The 15,529-nt window shown below is 39.0% G+C and overlaps 1 protein-coding gene across 3 annotated transcripts in view; it reads right to left on the reverse strand.

The window, feature by feature from the left end:
• PDE4D (phosphodiesterase 4D) overlaps positions 1–15,529 on the reverse strand; it is a gene marked incomplete at its 5' end in the record, with an annotated part of 369,096 nt that overhangs the window by 101,438 nt on the left and 252,129 nt on the right. For all 3 annotated transcript variants that reach the window (XM_084305637.1, XM_084305638.1, XM_084305639.1), the window contains 3 exons: positions 6,361–6,410; positions 7,747–7,820; positions 12,751–12,787. In XM_084305637.1, coding sequence (XP_084161763.1) covers positions 6,361–6,410; positions 7,747–7,820; positions 12,751–12,787 — 161 coding nt within the window. The remainder of the gene's footprint in view (positions 1–6,360; positions 6,411–7,746; positions 7,821–12,750; positions 12,788–15,529) is intronic.

Consider the following 15,529-nt stretch of genomic DNA (forward strand, 5'->3'; position numbering starts at 1 on the left):
TTGTCAGCGGTTGTTCTCGTGGGGGACTTCAACTTCCCAGATATATCCTGGAAGCACAACACGGCCCACAGAAACCAGTCTAGGAGGTTTCTGGAGAGCATGGAACCAGCTTCCTGACACAGCTGGTTAGTGAGCCTACCAGGGGAGGTGCCCCTTCTAACAGAGAAGGACTGGTGGGAGATGTGGTGGTTGGAAACTGTCTTAGGCAGAGTGACCATGAAATGGTAGAGTTCTCCATTCTTGGAGAAGCCAGGAAGGGGACCAGTAAAACCGCTGTATTGGACTTCCAGAGTGCTGACTTTGAACTGTTCAGGACACTGGTTGGTAGAGTCCCTTGGGAGGTGGTTCTGAAGGGCAGAGGAGTCCAGGAAGGCTTGGCGCTCTTCAAGAAGGAAATCTTAATGGTGCAGGAGCGGTCTGTCCCCAAGTGCCCAAAGATGAGCTGACGGGGAAGAAGACTGGCCTGGCTGAACAGAGAACTGTGGCTTGAGCTTAGAAGAAACAAGAGGGTTTACAATCTTTGGAAAAGAGGGCGGGCCACTCGGGAGGACTATTAGGATGTTGCGAGGCGGTGCAGACAAAATTAGAAAAGCAAAGCTCATCTGGAGCTCAATCTGGCAACTGCTGTCAAAGACAATAAAAAATGTTTTTACAAATACATTAATGCAAAATGGAGGACTAAGGAGAATCTCCAGCCTTTACTGGATGCAGGGGGGATCTTAGTTATGAAAGGTGAGGAAAAAGCGGCGGTGCTTAATGCCTTCTTTACCTCAGTCTCTAGCAGCAAAACCAGTTGCTCTCTGGATACCCAGTTTCCTGAACTGGTGGAAGGGGATGGGGAGCAGAATGTGGCCCTCACTACCCATGAAGAAATGGTTGGTGACCTGCTACGGCACTTGGATGTACGCAAGTCGATGGGGCCAGATGGGATCCACCCGAAGATACTGAGAGAACTGGCAGAGGAGTTGGCTAAGCCACTTTCCATCATTTATCAACAGTCCTGGCTGTCAGGGGAGGTCCCAGTCGACTGGCGGCTAGCAAATGTGACGCTCATCTACAAGAAGGGCCGGAGGGCAGACCCAGGAAACTGTAGGCCTGTCAGTGTGACCTCTGTGCCAGGGAAACTCATGGAGAAGATTATCTTGAGTATCATCAAGCGGCACTTACAGGGCAAGCAGGTGATCAGGCCCAGTCAGCATGGATTTATGAAAGGCAGGTCCTGCTTGACGAACCTGATCTCTTTCTATGACAAAGTGACGCGCTTGGTGGATGAAGGAAAGGCTGTGGATGTAGTCTACCTTGTCTTCAGCAAGGCTCTTGACACTGTTTGCCACAGCATTCTCCTCAAGAATCTGTCTGGTCGTGGCTTGGACTGCCATACATTTCGTTGCGTTAAAAACTGGCTGGATAGCCGGGCCCAAAGAGTTGTAGTGAATGGAGTCAAATCCAGCTGGACGCTGGTCACTAGTGGCGTTCCCCAGGGCTTGATACTGGGGCCGGTCCTCTTTAATATCTTTATCGATGATCTGGATGAGGGGATCGAGTGTACCCTCAGTAAGTTCACAGATGACACCAAGTTAGGTGCGTGTGTCGATCTGCTCGAGGGTAGGAAGGTTCTGCAGGACGATCTGGATAGGCTGGACCGATGGGCTGAGGTCAACTGTTCGAAGTTCAATAAGGCCAAGTGCCGGGTCCTGCACCTGGGGTGCAACAACCCCAAGCAGACCTACAGGCTGGGAGATGAGTGGTTGGAAAGCTGCCAGGCGGAGAAGGACCTGAGAGTATTTCTGGATAGTCAGCTGAATATGAGCCAGCAGTGTGCTCAGGTGGCCAAGAAGGCCGACGACATCCTGGCTTGCATAAGAAGCAGTGTGGCCAGCAGGTCTAGGGAAGTGATTGTCCCCTTGTACACAGCTCTGGTGAGGCCGCACCTCGAGTACTGTGTTCAGTTTTGGGCCCCTCACTACAAGAAGGACATCAAGGTGCTTGAAAGAGTCCAGAGAAGGGCAAAGAAGCAGGTGAGGGGCCTGGAGAACAAGTCCTACGAGGAGCGGCTGAGGGAGCTGGGCTTGTTCAGCCTGGAGAAGAGGAGGCTCAGGGGTGACCTTATTGCTCTTTGTAAGTACATTAAAGGAGGCTGTAGCGAGGTGGGGGTTGGTCTATTCTCCCACGTGCCTGGTGACAGGATGAGAGGGAACAGGCTGAAGTTGCACCAGGGGTGTTTTAGGTTGGATATTAGGAAGAACTTCTTCACTGAGAGGGTTGTGAGGCATTGGAATGGGCTGCCCAGGGAAGTGGTGGAGTCACCATCCCTGGGGGTCTTTAAAAGACGTTTAGATGTTGAACTTAGTGATATGGTTTAGTGGAGGACTTGTTAGTGTTAGGTCAGAGGGTGGACTTGATGATCTTGAGGTCTCTTCCAACCTAGATAATTCTGTGATTCTGTGATTTCCAGTAGTACTTGATATAAACTACAGATTTTCAGATGTAACCTGTGTTATTTCTTTTGTCTACCTGTCTATATTTAGGAGTTTCAGTCTGATTTTTAGCTTCCCATGGTGATTTGTGCTCAAGTGCATGATACTGAAATACAGGAAGCTAATCACTTAATTAGATAACATTATTTAATTATTAAATAAATAATGATTGATTATACTTCCAGTGTCATAAAATAAAAACTGGTAGATTACACTTCAAAACCATAAGTTTCATGGGAAACCTGAAGCTAATTGATAGAAACCAAGAACTATCTTGAACAAAGTCTACAAGAAACATGCAAGAAGCTCCATTTAAATAATCAAATTATTGATTTCTGATGGGTTTAAGATGCAGAACCATGCATGTAAAGGGTATAACTCAAGTCCAATAAGAAGCAATGTAAGCATATAGTAACAGAGTATTTTTAGACCCAGAAACTTCTTTTGGACAAACTTGCCTCCTTTTGCATGTACATGTATTCTTTGTACATAAAAGCATATAAAAGCATCTAAAGCATCTGGCAGACTGAGTTTGTCATTAGCAGGCAGAGAATTTGTGAAATCTCCTATCTATTTTAAATGTACATGAAGAAAGACCTTATATGGTTCCTTTATAGCTCATTATACTTTCAGCTAGAAGTGCATATACTAGAAATGTAGTAACCAAAAGAGATTTAATGCTTGCTCATTTTTTCATTAAAAATGAAAACTTTAAAGCTCAGTCCTTGAGTCACAGATAATAGTGGTTTGTTGTTGTTGTTTTGTTGTTGTTGTTCGTAATTTGAAAATGAAATGCTATTTATAATTCACTGATGTGTTGCATTAGGAGAATTACTATAAATTTGAAATGAAACACTGTTCATATGATTGCTTGGAAAATGTGAATCACAGTGAGAGGAACCCCTCTTCTGGTTGAAGAACAAAACACCAAGCATGAAATCACCATACAGCAAAAGGAGTTATCCCAAGCTATTCTCAAAGGACAGCAATAGCATGTTTAGTTACCAATTTAGGGACCCTTTAAAGAAGACACCTAAAATAAGTCTATTTGCATGTCTGCTTATTTACACTGATTGTAAAAGGACTCTAATGAGCCTCACCAAAATAGGTATCTACATCCTAGACATCTAAGATGGATAATAAAAGTGCTATCTAAGAAGTTTATTGGTACATGAAAAACTCCCACCTCCTACTCCCTAATTTATCTGTACACCCAACATGCTGTAGGATACTTGTTTTATACTGAAGATCAAGTATGCCACTAATACGTAACTGTTTCTGTCAACAGTTTCCGATAAGGATTAATGTGGACATATTGAATAGAACAAGCCATATTTTAATCATTGGCTTCTACATATTCACATTTAAAGATGATTCTAACTTCCAGACCGCTATGGCTGCTATTGCTTCTAACAATTTGAACATTTTATTCCCGTGCTGCTTCAATTCTCTATTACACAGTTCCCTACTTTTTTCTTAATGGATTTTCTCAAACTTTTCTACCTCAAGGTAAATTCTTAAAATAGCAAAAAAATAGTTTTTAATCACAATGCAAGGATTTTGTTCTTGCTGCTTGAGTCACTTTGCTTTACCAAATCCCTTTTTATCTTTCCTTTATCATTTTTTCCCATAAGGTCTAACAGTTCTGTCTTACTACACTTTTGCTTTTCCTGGAAGATGACACTTTCAGGAAGCTTAGCAACATAAAACTTCCACCTTTTGTGTCTATTTCTGTTTAAGTATCGACATTGTTTAGTGACACCGTGTCTTCCAGTCACCTAGTTTGTACAGCATGACTGGGAGGACTTTTCAGCAGGAAAGACTCTGCACAAGCTACATTACAAATATTCCCAATAAAAATTCAGAAAGCATAGGAGCATCCAGAAGGATCTCTAATCATTCTAAGAAGAGCAGGAACAAAAAAAAATAATAAAAAAAAATTGTTTGCAATATGTCTTTTCTTTTTGGTATAATGCCATTGTGCAATGTGTTTTACCAGCATTATATATGCTTCAAGAAAGCATCTATGCATGCTTCTGTGCTTATGCCATGAATTTTTTTTCTATGGAAATGCAATAAAAAAAAAAAAAGCAAACAAACAAACAAACAAAAACAAAACAAAACAAAAACAAAAACAAAGTATATAACTAAGAATGGGAAATGGCATTCAGGCAAAAAAGTACCCAGCCTCCATCTCCATTCAGCAGTCAAAGTGAACTGTAGCTATTTTCAACCTTTATAGTAGCTTAATATATCTTTTTCTGTATCATTGATGTCTTTTAGCCGCTTATATCCAATGCACACAGGCCCCAGCTCAGCTAGTTCAATGCATAATTTGGGCACAGCAGTTCCAGCAGCATCTCTGTAGAATCAGATTGAACTCAATTAGATTAAATTATCCTTGCTATTCTTTACCTTCCACTCGTGCTTCCTTTAAATTTCTTGGCACAGAAACATTTTCTGTATTAGCTGCACCACTGACTGCACTACCTTCCTTCCAAACACTAAAACCTCAGTTGATGTATCGTTTCTGACAAGTACTCTGCACTCTGGGGATTAGCTGAATGAAAACCTTCAGATCAGGGGGGAATTAGAAATGAGCAACAGTAACTTCCAGCAGATTGTGTCTTGGGTCCTGATGTCTGAGCAGCTTCTCCTGCTGGAGAAGAGAAGCTGTCCTCAGGCAAACCACTGGGGGAGATCATGTAAGGTAAGCTCCCTGAATGTTCACATGCATGCATATTTTCTGTTCTGGATATCACATTTTCTGTTACTGGCAGGGATTTTACCGTGTTGTAGGCGTTCTAAAGTTAGCGCCTTGGAACCAAAGAAAGAACCCTACTTTTTAAAATTTCTGTCTCCAGTTAGGATAACAGACTTCTGGGTGACTGCACTGATTTGTGAGACAAAATCCATGGTTAAAAATAGATGTAGCATCTCTCAATAATTGAGATGTCTCATAGTTAGTAATTTGAAAACAACACCCAAAATGACCTCTTAAAGTAATACATTAAAAAATGATTATGATTACAGGTGTTCCAGGCAAGAAACACTTCATGACAGATCCATGTATTCATCTTTCTCCCCTCCCTGTTCAGTTAGTTACTATGAATTTACGTATGATTGCAAAACATTCATAACTAAGGATGATTTTCTGTGCATAGAATGGATTTGAAAAGATTTAACCCTCTGTTCCCTAATCAGCCCATACAAGTGCTCACATTACACGTTGAGTTCTTTGGAGAATAAAATAGTACAGAACTCCCAAGACTGGATCTTTTAGAGGGATATGTGTTTGAGGATAGATGAAAAAAATAATGATGTTACCACTATCCAGAGCTTAAGAAAAGAGATTATTAAGATGACAAAGGCATGGTTCTCTTTAAAAAAACTGAAGTATAATATCTTCCTTTACTTACTATCCCATTATGACACAATTAAAAAGACAAGAGCTTTGCAGAGGATCAGTAAAAATCAAGCCAAGACCTAACCGGAAAAAAAAAAAGGCTGAAAATACTGGAAACGATAAGCTCTTGCTTTAAATGATAAATTGCTTGTATAGTAAGGGCCTGTATGCTTACACTACGAGGCAAAGCAAATCCTTTCACTCTGTCAACAAGCCATAAAGACTGTAACCACTTGGAAGACTACATGGAGTAAGAATACATGTATTAATAAAATATAAAAAATTCAAAAAAGTATGTTCCCATACCATGGGAACAACTTGGTTCAAGACCAAGTTGCCATGATAACAACCAAAAGTACTGCATGATATAATAAGCTATGAAACAGTATAAGGGTATTATTATAAAATTCATTTTTTAATGAGACTTTCATTTTTATAAACATATATTAACTTTAGAAACCCATGCTGTTTTCTTACCTGTTATAGTTGCTTTGTTAATGGATGGTTGGTTACACATTGGTGACCGCCTAAAAAAAAATAAGTAAGTTATAAGCCTGATTAACTCACAGGTGGTTGAATCCTTGAACAATATAATAGGAAACACTTTTCCTTTAGAAATTATTTGGGACTGACACACACTAGCATAAACAAAGAAAGAGTTCATTCAGCTATTTATATAACGCAGAAAGGAATTCACAACTGATGCTCAAATCTTTCTGCAGATTGGGAACGTAAGCAGGGATATCTATAAGTTTGTTAAAAACCTGCCTAATCATTGCTGGAGCTTGTACACAGCTTACAGTTTGGTCTATATACATAGTTTTTGTTCTTACAAGAATACACTCACTACCCACATTCTCTTATATGAGATAAATTCTTAAAGCAAAAATTAGTTTTAAGTTCATTTACTATGTTGCATATACATTTCACAATAATCTTTAGGACAAACAGCACAGTGGAATCCTTCGCTCGATGATTTGCTGAACTGACACAGCTGCTTAGGGTTGTATGGATGAGAGCAAGCAGGGGCTGAATATTCCAACCAAGAGGCCTGGAAATATCTTTCTACAGCATTGCATATGCAATTATAGGCAGCTGTCTTTAGATACTGAAGTCTTCAGTGAGAAATTGATGCCCCATCTCTGGAGGTGTTCAAGACCAGGTTAGATTAGCCCCTGATCAACCTGATCTAGTGGGTGGTGTCCCTGCCTATGGCAGGGGGGTTGGAACTGGATGATCTTTGAGGTCCCTTCCAATCTGAGCCATTCTATGATTCTATGAAACTGCTATGGGAATGAGCTTCCATGAATACTAACTACTTCTAATTTCTGGAGACACACATTCTGGATAAGGAAAATTGCTTCATTACAAAACTTTACGGTTTAACTAATGTTAATGTTAGCTATGATTCTGTACCAGAATTGGAGAAAGGTCATATTTATAATGTCGCATTATAATCATGAAGTACTGTGGATATGTTGGATGACTTCTAGCTCTGGATCATGCAAGTAGCTCACAGTGAGTGTAGCTGTATGCTCACTTTCATTCATTTGCACAACTCATACTCTTTGCCTGATAATCACTTCTGAATGATCTTTGGCATATGACTAATTTATTGAAAATCATAGAAATTGCATACACACAAACCACTCAAATTTATGCAGGGATAGCAATGAAAAAGCAGTTAGTAGGCAAGGGGGCTGCTGTCTCAGCTATAAAGTATAGTAGATTTAAGGGATTAATAAAGTCATTAGTCATCACATGTTTTATACAAGCTTAGTGACACAAACTGAAATTTGTAACATCTAATTGTTATTCCTAGTTTACAATTTAAATATACTGCTGAAAAAAGTTGACACTCACTTGCTGGGTGCCCGATCTTGTAAATTGGTTAATGCAGCAAAGTTATTCCGTACAGTACGTAGGCTTGCCAGCACCTGAAACATATAAAATGGTTTCAGTCTAAATTTCTGCACAGGTGAGACTGAGTTAGCTGCAATCCACTGTGCTGAAAGAAAAATGAAAGGACATTGCAAAACATAAAAGGTTACCAGGGCTGGTTGTCTGAAGCTTTTGACCATTACTTAACAACATGTCTGTAATACAAGGACAATAGTTTATTTATTTTTTCCATCATAACAACTCATTATTTGTTTAAAGACAAACTTACTTAAGAGGAGGAAAAGTTTTTCACATAATACTAAATTCTCTAAAACGACCATAAAAGCATTCGTGTTTGGACGATAATAACCCATTCAAACCTAATATTTCATACGTAAAATATGATTGCAGATTTTTCCATTTGCAGTTCAGCCCCCACAAAACTCAAAGGACAAATGGAATGAGACTGTCTAGACTGGCAGGAAAAATAAAACGTGTCTCCTTTAAGGGGATGAATTCATTTAGAGACAGTACAAGAGGACAGATAAAGAGGAAGGTATCACCTCAGCAGGTAGGAAATGCCTGTAGATACAAATCTACAAGCTCTACACATTGGTAAAGATGATTGAAATGGAGTACTCACTTTCTGGACGTATTTTTATGCAAGACAGCAGCTAGAGGAAGCAGCAAAGTGTCTTTTTTGTATAAGCGGCATAGGCGTTCCCCACTGAAGGAGGTTGGATAAATGCAACACATTTTGCACTACATAAGGACAACATGATACTTCTCTGACTATGGAGAGGCAGTTCAGCTGATGTCAGAGAGGGAACTATGAATTACTTAAAATCAGACTTCGGATGGGAGGAGGCAACAAAATTAATCACTGTGTCTTTGTGGTAGTTACCCACTACTTCTCCTCAGCACAGATTATTCTGGTTCCCTGGTGAACTGGTGCTGGCATTTTAGACACTAACAAAGGTGGGAATGGGAATTTGGCTTTCAGAAGTCTAAGCCATGGAAGATATAACCGTCTTTCCACAGAACACTTGAATTTATACGTGAAGTAGAAAGGGGGTTGGAGAGAAATGAAGGAAAAACTCGTAATATAAAATATTCTAGAGATATTCATCACTGGAGGTATTCAAGCGATTATTGTAGGTAATTCCTAAATGTGTTGAGATAATAAATTTATTGCCTAATTAATTCCACTATATTTTTCTTTCAAGAGATTGGGAGGCAAAATCGCATATTCTACATTCAGAACTGAATTCAAATAATTATTTGTGCCATCAAATTTGCGTGCCCAGGTTATAGTGACAGTGATAAATGTTATATTTAGATGTTTGATATACGCAGATGGAAATGTGGCATGGAATGGAAGAAGGAGAAAGATGTAAGAGTTCAAAAGTTCAAAAATGAAGACATTAAATACAAAGGAAAACTGCTGAAGTCTTAGAATATTCTAAAAGGAAAGGATGAGTTGCAGGTGCACAGACAGGAAAGGAAAAATGTTGGGTCTGTTAAATAAACACATGTTTTAGTGACTGCAGGCACTTGTTTTTCTTTGGTCAGTGTGCCTGGGTTCTGGTCTATGTGTGCCAAGATACTGCAATTGCTTGTATGTACTAGTATTATTATGGGAAGCAGTGCACTAGATAAACATATCTATGTGGCTCTCAGAGACGTCTCAGGCCTTGAAAAAACAGTCAGTATTCCTGGTTGTAGGTTCTTCCTCAATAATCCCTGGTGGACTGAAATTATCTGCATATTCAAGGTGCACGGAGAACTGGGAGCAAGCACAACTGTAGCTACGTGACTTCAGTGAGCCATCTCAAACACATCCATGCCTACTAGCTCCCAGCCTCCGCTGGGCTGAAATGAATGACTGTATCTGCTGCATGGGACTCAGTTTCAGAAAGGTTAGTAGGCTAGGCACAATCCCACGTGAAAACATAAACCTCATTGAAATGAGTTGCATCTGAACTAATATGATACTGAGCACTTGGGGTCCTGGAGGAAGGAGTGTGCAGAGCTGCTAGATTGCTCAGGGACAGTTGTGAGTGGAAGCTAATGAGCCTAGATGGGCCCACACTCAGGTCCCCAAAGAGATGTAAGGGAGTCTCAGTGCCATGCTCACCACTATTCACATTGTCTAGGCTTTTCCACAGTCTGAGACATTATGAATCCCTCTTTTTCTGGAAAGTGGAGACTGGACTATTCAGCTTTTAAGTCCTCCTATTTGTTCTTCTGTAAGGTTAGAAATCTGTTCTTCTGTAAGGTTAGGTCCAGGGATAAAATGGGCAGTATCTGCCCAGCATTCCTGCTACAATAGCATAGTGCATACATATTTTGACACATTCTGCAAAAGCAAGAGGACCCCAAATAAATATAAAAGATTGTCAGAATGACAACTAAAACTGGCCATTAGCTCCAGAATTCAGTGCAGCCAAACAAATAGATTTATTGTGCCAAAGTGTAAGTATCTATGCATCTATGATATTAAATATATTAAATGACAGTTTCTCTGTTTACAAGGCTCCCATTTGTGCTTAATGTTCCCATAGTTAGATCTGTGAGCAAAAAAGCAACCAGTCTGCAAATCTCTTTGAGGTTTAATCCCTAAATAACTATATAATTTCAAAAATTAAGTTGTATACAGTCATTAGTGAACTTAAAAAAAATCAAACTTCTTTGATGATAAAAAATTTGGTCATTCAATTTCAAATCACTCAAATGATTTTATTTTGAAAGCTGAAATTCTAACAATTAAATTATAGCAGTTTCTTTATATTATAACCCAGGGAAGCATAACTAATGTTATACTTAAGACAATTTTTGTATCTGGTTTACTGAATCTCATTTCTGGTAAAAATAGCAAATTGTCTTGGGGGCAGATTCTGTGTGAGGGACACAGCATGCCGTGCTGCCTGCAGTAATGAATGCAGCCACAGTGCCATGGTAATGTGCTGAACAGTACTCAAAAAGCTAAAACTGGAGTTATTACCACCTGGTGGCTCACGATTGGATGAAACATCCTTCCTGATCAATGGAAGAAAATATGGATGTTTTCAAATAAATGGAGCATACATTCCAATACCTGGTGTCACCAGGAAGCTTTGTCTGTTTACAACACAAAAATGCATCTACATGATGAAATATTGCTCTTACTAAGAAGAGGACATTAAACAAAGCTAAAAGCTGTTTTGTGTGAGGTATAGACATTTTACTGGCATACGGGACACAATTCCTTAAGTCCCGTGTGTGATCCTAATGCTGCTAATGTATTTCAGAGGGGTGAGTCCTGTGTTTATCTGCAGATGTAATTTGTGAACAGGCCCCACTAGGATAGGATTTTGCATACTGAAATCAGTCTTAGATAAGGACTAAGTTTTTCCGAAGAGTATAATTAGACATTGTGTCCCCTCTGTTAGGCACCATTTCTCAAGTGCTTATCAATTCCTCTTATGTTGGGGAATATGATACGATAGCTCACCCTGCTCTCTTCCTTCTCTCCAACACAAATGAAAACAGGTTGATTTAAACCACTGCTAACAGGGTTTTCCATCGAAACAGTAAAAAAAACTCACAAAATGTATTACAGCAACTCGGTGCGACTACTCCTGCTCCAATTGCTGAAGCATGTCTGTCTATGCCCACAGGAATACCAAGCTGCCCTGGACACAAATAGGGTATTGTCTACCAGGTGAAAAAAGCCCGGTGTAACACTTATTGTTTTTCTAGGTGTACTATAACTTGTCTCATCTATGTGGCATAATTTGTAATAAAATTTATAATAAAATTCAGATGAAAATGAACATAAACTCAACTGAAGTACTGGATTTTTTGACCATCATACAATTTGAATTTTTTCTCTGCTTAAGAGTTAGTGTTTTTATGTTTCCGGATGAACTAATGGAACCCAGAAGTGGTTTTACCTTTTTGTTTGTTTGTTTGTATGGTAATTTCTTCTCTTTCTATTATTGAGGAATATTTACTATTTGGGAAGTCATAAAACATAGTTAGAAATGGCCCAGACTCAATCTATTCTCTGCTAGTAAAAGATGAAGGTAATCTTCATATTAAGGTTTCAATCAACCAGTGTTATATATGAAGACACCATATCTGAACTGTAATGAAACTGAAATGAACCAAAAGGACACCAAAATTTATTTTATCAGTTAAGTTACAGTACAATTGCCTATATTCATTGTATGCAACAGACCTGTAAGCAACCTGTAAGCAACTTGTGTATTTAGACTACAGTTGGACACATTATTCATATTTGGAATTGTTGTGTGTCTCAACATTTCTCTTCCCATTCACTTTCAATCACATATGACTTCCAGATTTATTTTTTCTGTACTTTCACTGAATTAACTTTCCTTTCTGTCTATTACAGGGTACCTATCATGAGTTCAAGGAATATCAACATTTACTTTTCATACATGACGAGACAGTTCTGCTGCTAAAAATCGAAATTACTAGATTTGATCTAAATTACTAAGATTTTTGATTTGTTATTTTATAGAACATAAAATCTTAAAAGAAAAATCAAATAGATTTGATTTTGTAGAAGAACTTAAGTATTCTGGTAAAGCTTATCTTGCATCTAAAAATTACCTTACATTGTATGCATAAAAAAAAAATCACAAGAAGGCATTGTAATTGTAAACAGTAGTATAATAATAGAACAAAGGTTTGTCTTCATCATGACTGTCTGCTACAACATTTGAACACCCTGCAAGCTAACATGTTTTTTGTGTTCTTGCACTTCACTTTTCAGATAGTTGAAAAAACATTTAAAAAGATATAGAGCACACAGGTATACATAATAGAGTCAAAGGTATATGGGTGTTTGTTTAGAGAGGTTTTTCCTGCTTCATGCAAATAAATCTTATGTAATATTAACAGTGGAAAAGAGCTGTTTTGGCCTCCTGGACTTTAGGTTGCAAGATCATGTGAGAAATAAGGCAAAATTATGCCTACCTGAGCAAATGGTGTCACAATCAAGTCATCTCCATGTCTGAAAAAATGAGCAGAGTTGTAAGTTAGATATTAATGAAAGTCATCTCACTGCTACTACTTTCATAGAGAGAAAATGAGGTTTTACAGTGTGCTCTGGGTTACTCCAGGTTTACTCTTCAACAGTTACACACTACCGTTGCTTCACAGATTCTTTTGAAAAGCAAATACCAAATTAGTTATTGCCCAATTACCTGTGTATCTATGGGATGGCTGATGAACCAACCAGTTTCTGCACAGCTTTCTGGACAGGTGACTGCATGGGGCAGACCTGCAGAGATTTCATCCCAAAGGACAAAAGGAGAACACTGAAAGCGATTACATTAAGGGTTGCTAGCAGGTTTGTGAGCAGGGGCCAGGCGAGTAACTGCAGATGACTGGGCAGTGCATCACAGACTAATAAAAACCTAGTAAAACTTTTGAACTGACTCACAATCATGTAGTTACAGGGGGTGTAACCAAGAGTGTGCTGTTGCTGTGGCAACCTCACCCACACCACTCTGGCTGACGTAGGGCAAGGTGTCGGGATGACGTGCTGTAGCAGAGAAGGGAGGCAGGAAAAGAGGGGTTTCTTCACTTCTGTGCTGAAACACTTGCACAGAGACGTTGGCTTATGCTGTGAAGTTATTCCCACTTGCCTCATGAATAAAATATTGAAGTAGCACACAAAGTACCACGTGTAGTCACATGTAGGGCTAAGGGAACACTGGACAACTGCAGGAAGAAACTGATGAGAGACTGAAGCATGGGTATCTGCCCAGTCTCATCTGAACTGTGTGGGGAGGCAAAACTTGAGTTTTCAGTTATCATATCTAGTAGATGGCAGCAATCAAGATTAAAAAAAAAAGACAAGTTCCAAAGACAAAAATTGAATATGACTGTTTTTTACTGAAGTGAATTTGCCATGATAATTTCTAAGTTGTATTTAGACTTGAAATCATTCAGCAGAAATACCATTGCTTTGGGGCTGTTTTCAGGTTATTTAAGCATGAAGTATGAGCATTTTCAAATCAAGGTCTAAGGTATTTCATGATGTTTTCATGACCCTATGAAAATGAATAGAGCTCTTAAAACCAGATGGTCATTAACTCCTTTGTTAATGCCCTGGGATGATTCATCATGTCTATAATAACCAATTGGATTTGGTTTCATGAGACAATTAAAGCCTCTAAGTTACTCCCATGGTGCTATGTTTCTTCCGGTTTAGTGTGAGGATCAGGTTTACACACTGTCCGGTCAAGTGGAAAGTTTTCACCGTATCCCAACCACTTCTGCATAAATATCATTTAATGAAGCATTCTGACAACAATGACTTCCTCAGGCAGCCAAGGAGGAAAATCCTCAACCTTCCCATCAGAAGTGGAACAGAATTTTTCTGCATTCCTGAAAAAGCAAAGAACTAGGAAGACTGATGACTCTTCTGTGGAAATTAAAGGCGGTATACGTGGCATTTAACACAGATTTTCATGGTAATGGAAAGATCAGACCTCTTCCTTTTTTGATCCTGACTAAAAGGAAAGAAAATTGTTACTTCTTATGGTCAGGCTGATGTAATCTTGGCAAGTATGCCTTCACAGCAAAAGTGCATGCCACATTCTTTGGTAATAATTTACAAAATAAAAAGACTGTCATTTCTAATCAGCATTGCTTAATATGTTATATAGCTACACAAACAGTGGAAGAGTAAGTCATAAAGAAATTGTATAACAAAGGTTTCAAAGAAGATAAGCCTAATATATCTTTTCCTTTTCTCTCATTCTTCATTTAAATATCCATAATGTAGATATGTACATTACCTCACTTCCATAAAAAATATATTCTTTGTCTTCAAGTTATGTGAAACAGTATTACCTGCTGTGTGACAGCTGTCTTACCTTTCCTCAGTAAAATAGATTTTTTTCCCTTTTAAAAAAGGTTTTTGCTATTTGTGTATTGGTTAGGATCTCCGTTTTCTCTTCCCTTGCTTTTTTGACAAAGAGGCCCAGCTATGCAAAGCAAGGAATTACACCTTAGTTATCTGTATGGCTTCTGCAAAGATTGAACAGCCTAAAGCGTCAAATAAGTAATTTGTCAGTCTTCCTTCTACCCACTGTATCTATTACTCAGGTTGTTCAGGGCTGCAAAGATGGTGAAGCATCGGAGGGGAAGACGTATGAGCAGCAGCTGAGGTCCCTTGGTTTGTTCAGCCCAGAGCAGAGCAGGCTGAGGGGTGGCCTCATGGCAGCCTGCAGCTCCCTCATGAGGGGAGCAGAGGGGCAGGTGCTTAGTTCTGCTCTCTGGCAATCAGTAATTCACTGACTAAGCATCAATTGGCAAAACTGTGAAAATAGGATGGTCTTTGTTTTCAACATCTGTTGTAGGCTGCCTTACTGGAAGTGCTATTTCATTGCTCTTCTTAATTCAATGGCCCTGTTTGCCATCCCTTGAATGTTGAGGCACTTCTAAGAGGCAGTTAAGTACACATTGCTGGACCTTTTTCCATGTATTTCTTTTATATATATATAAAATAGCTTCACTCCACTACTGTAAATTTCAAACTTTATTCTACTTAAACTTTTGCAGCATAGCATTTCACTGGAGAATATTGATAAAATACTGTGGCTAATTAGAGGTGACATTATTAAATATTAATTTAATGCACTGGAACCAATCCAGGATTTCACTTTCATATTTCAAATACCCCTTCTGTCAAGAGTAACAGTTACAGAAATTGTCATTATTTGGGGAAGATGTATTGAAAGCA

Source organism: Netta rufina (assembly GCF_964035555.1).
Source record: "Netta rufina genome assembly, chromosome: Z".
Classification (NCBI taxonomy): domain Eukaryota; kingdom Metazoa; phylum Chordata; class Aves; order Anseriformes; family Anatidae; genus Netta; species Netta rufina.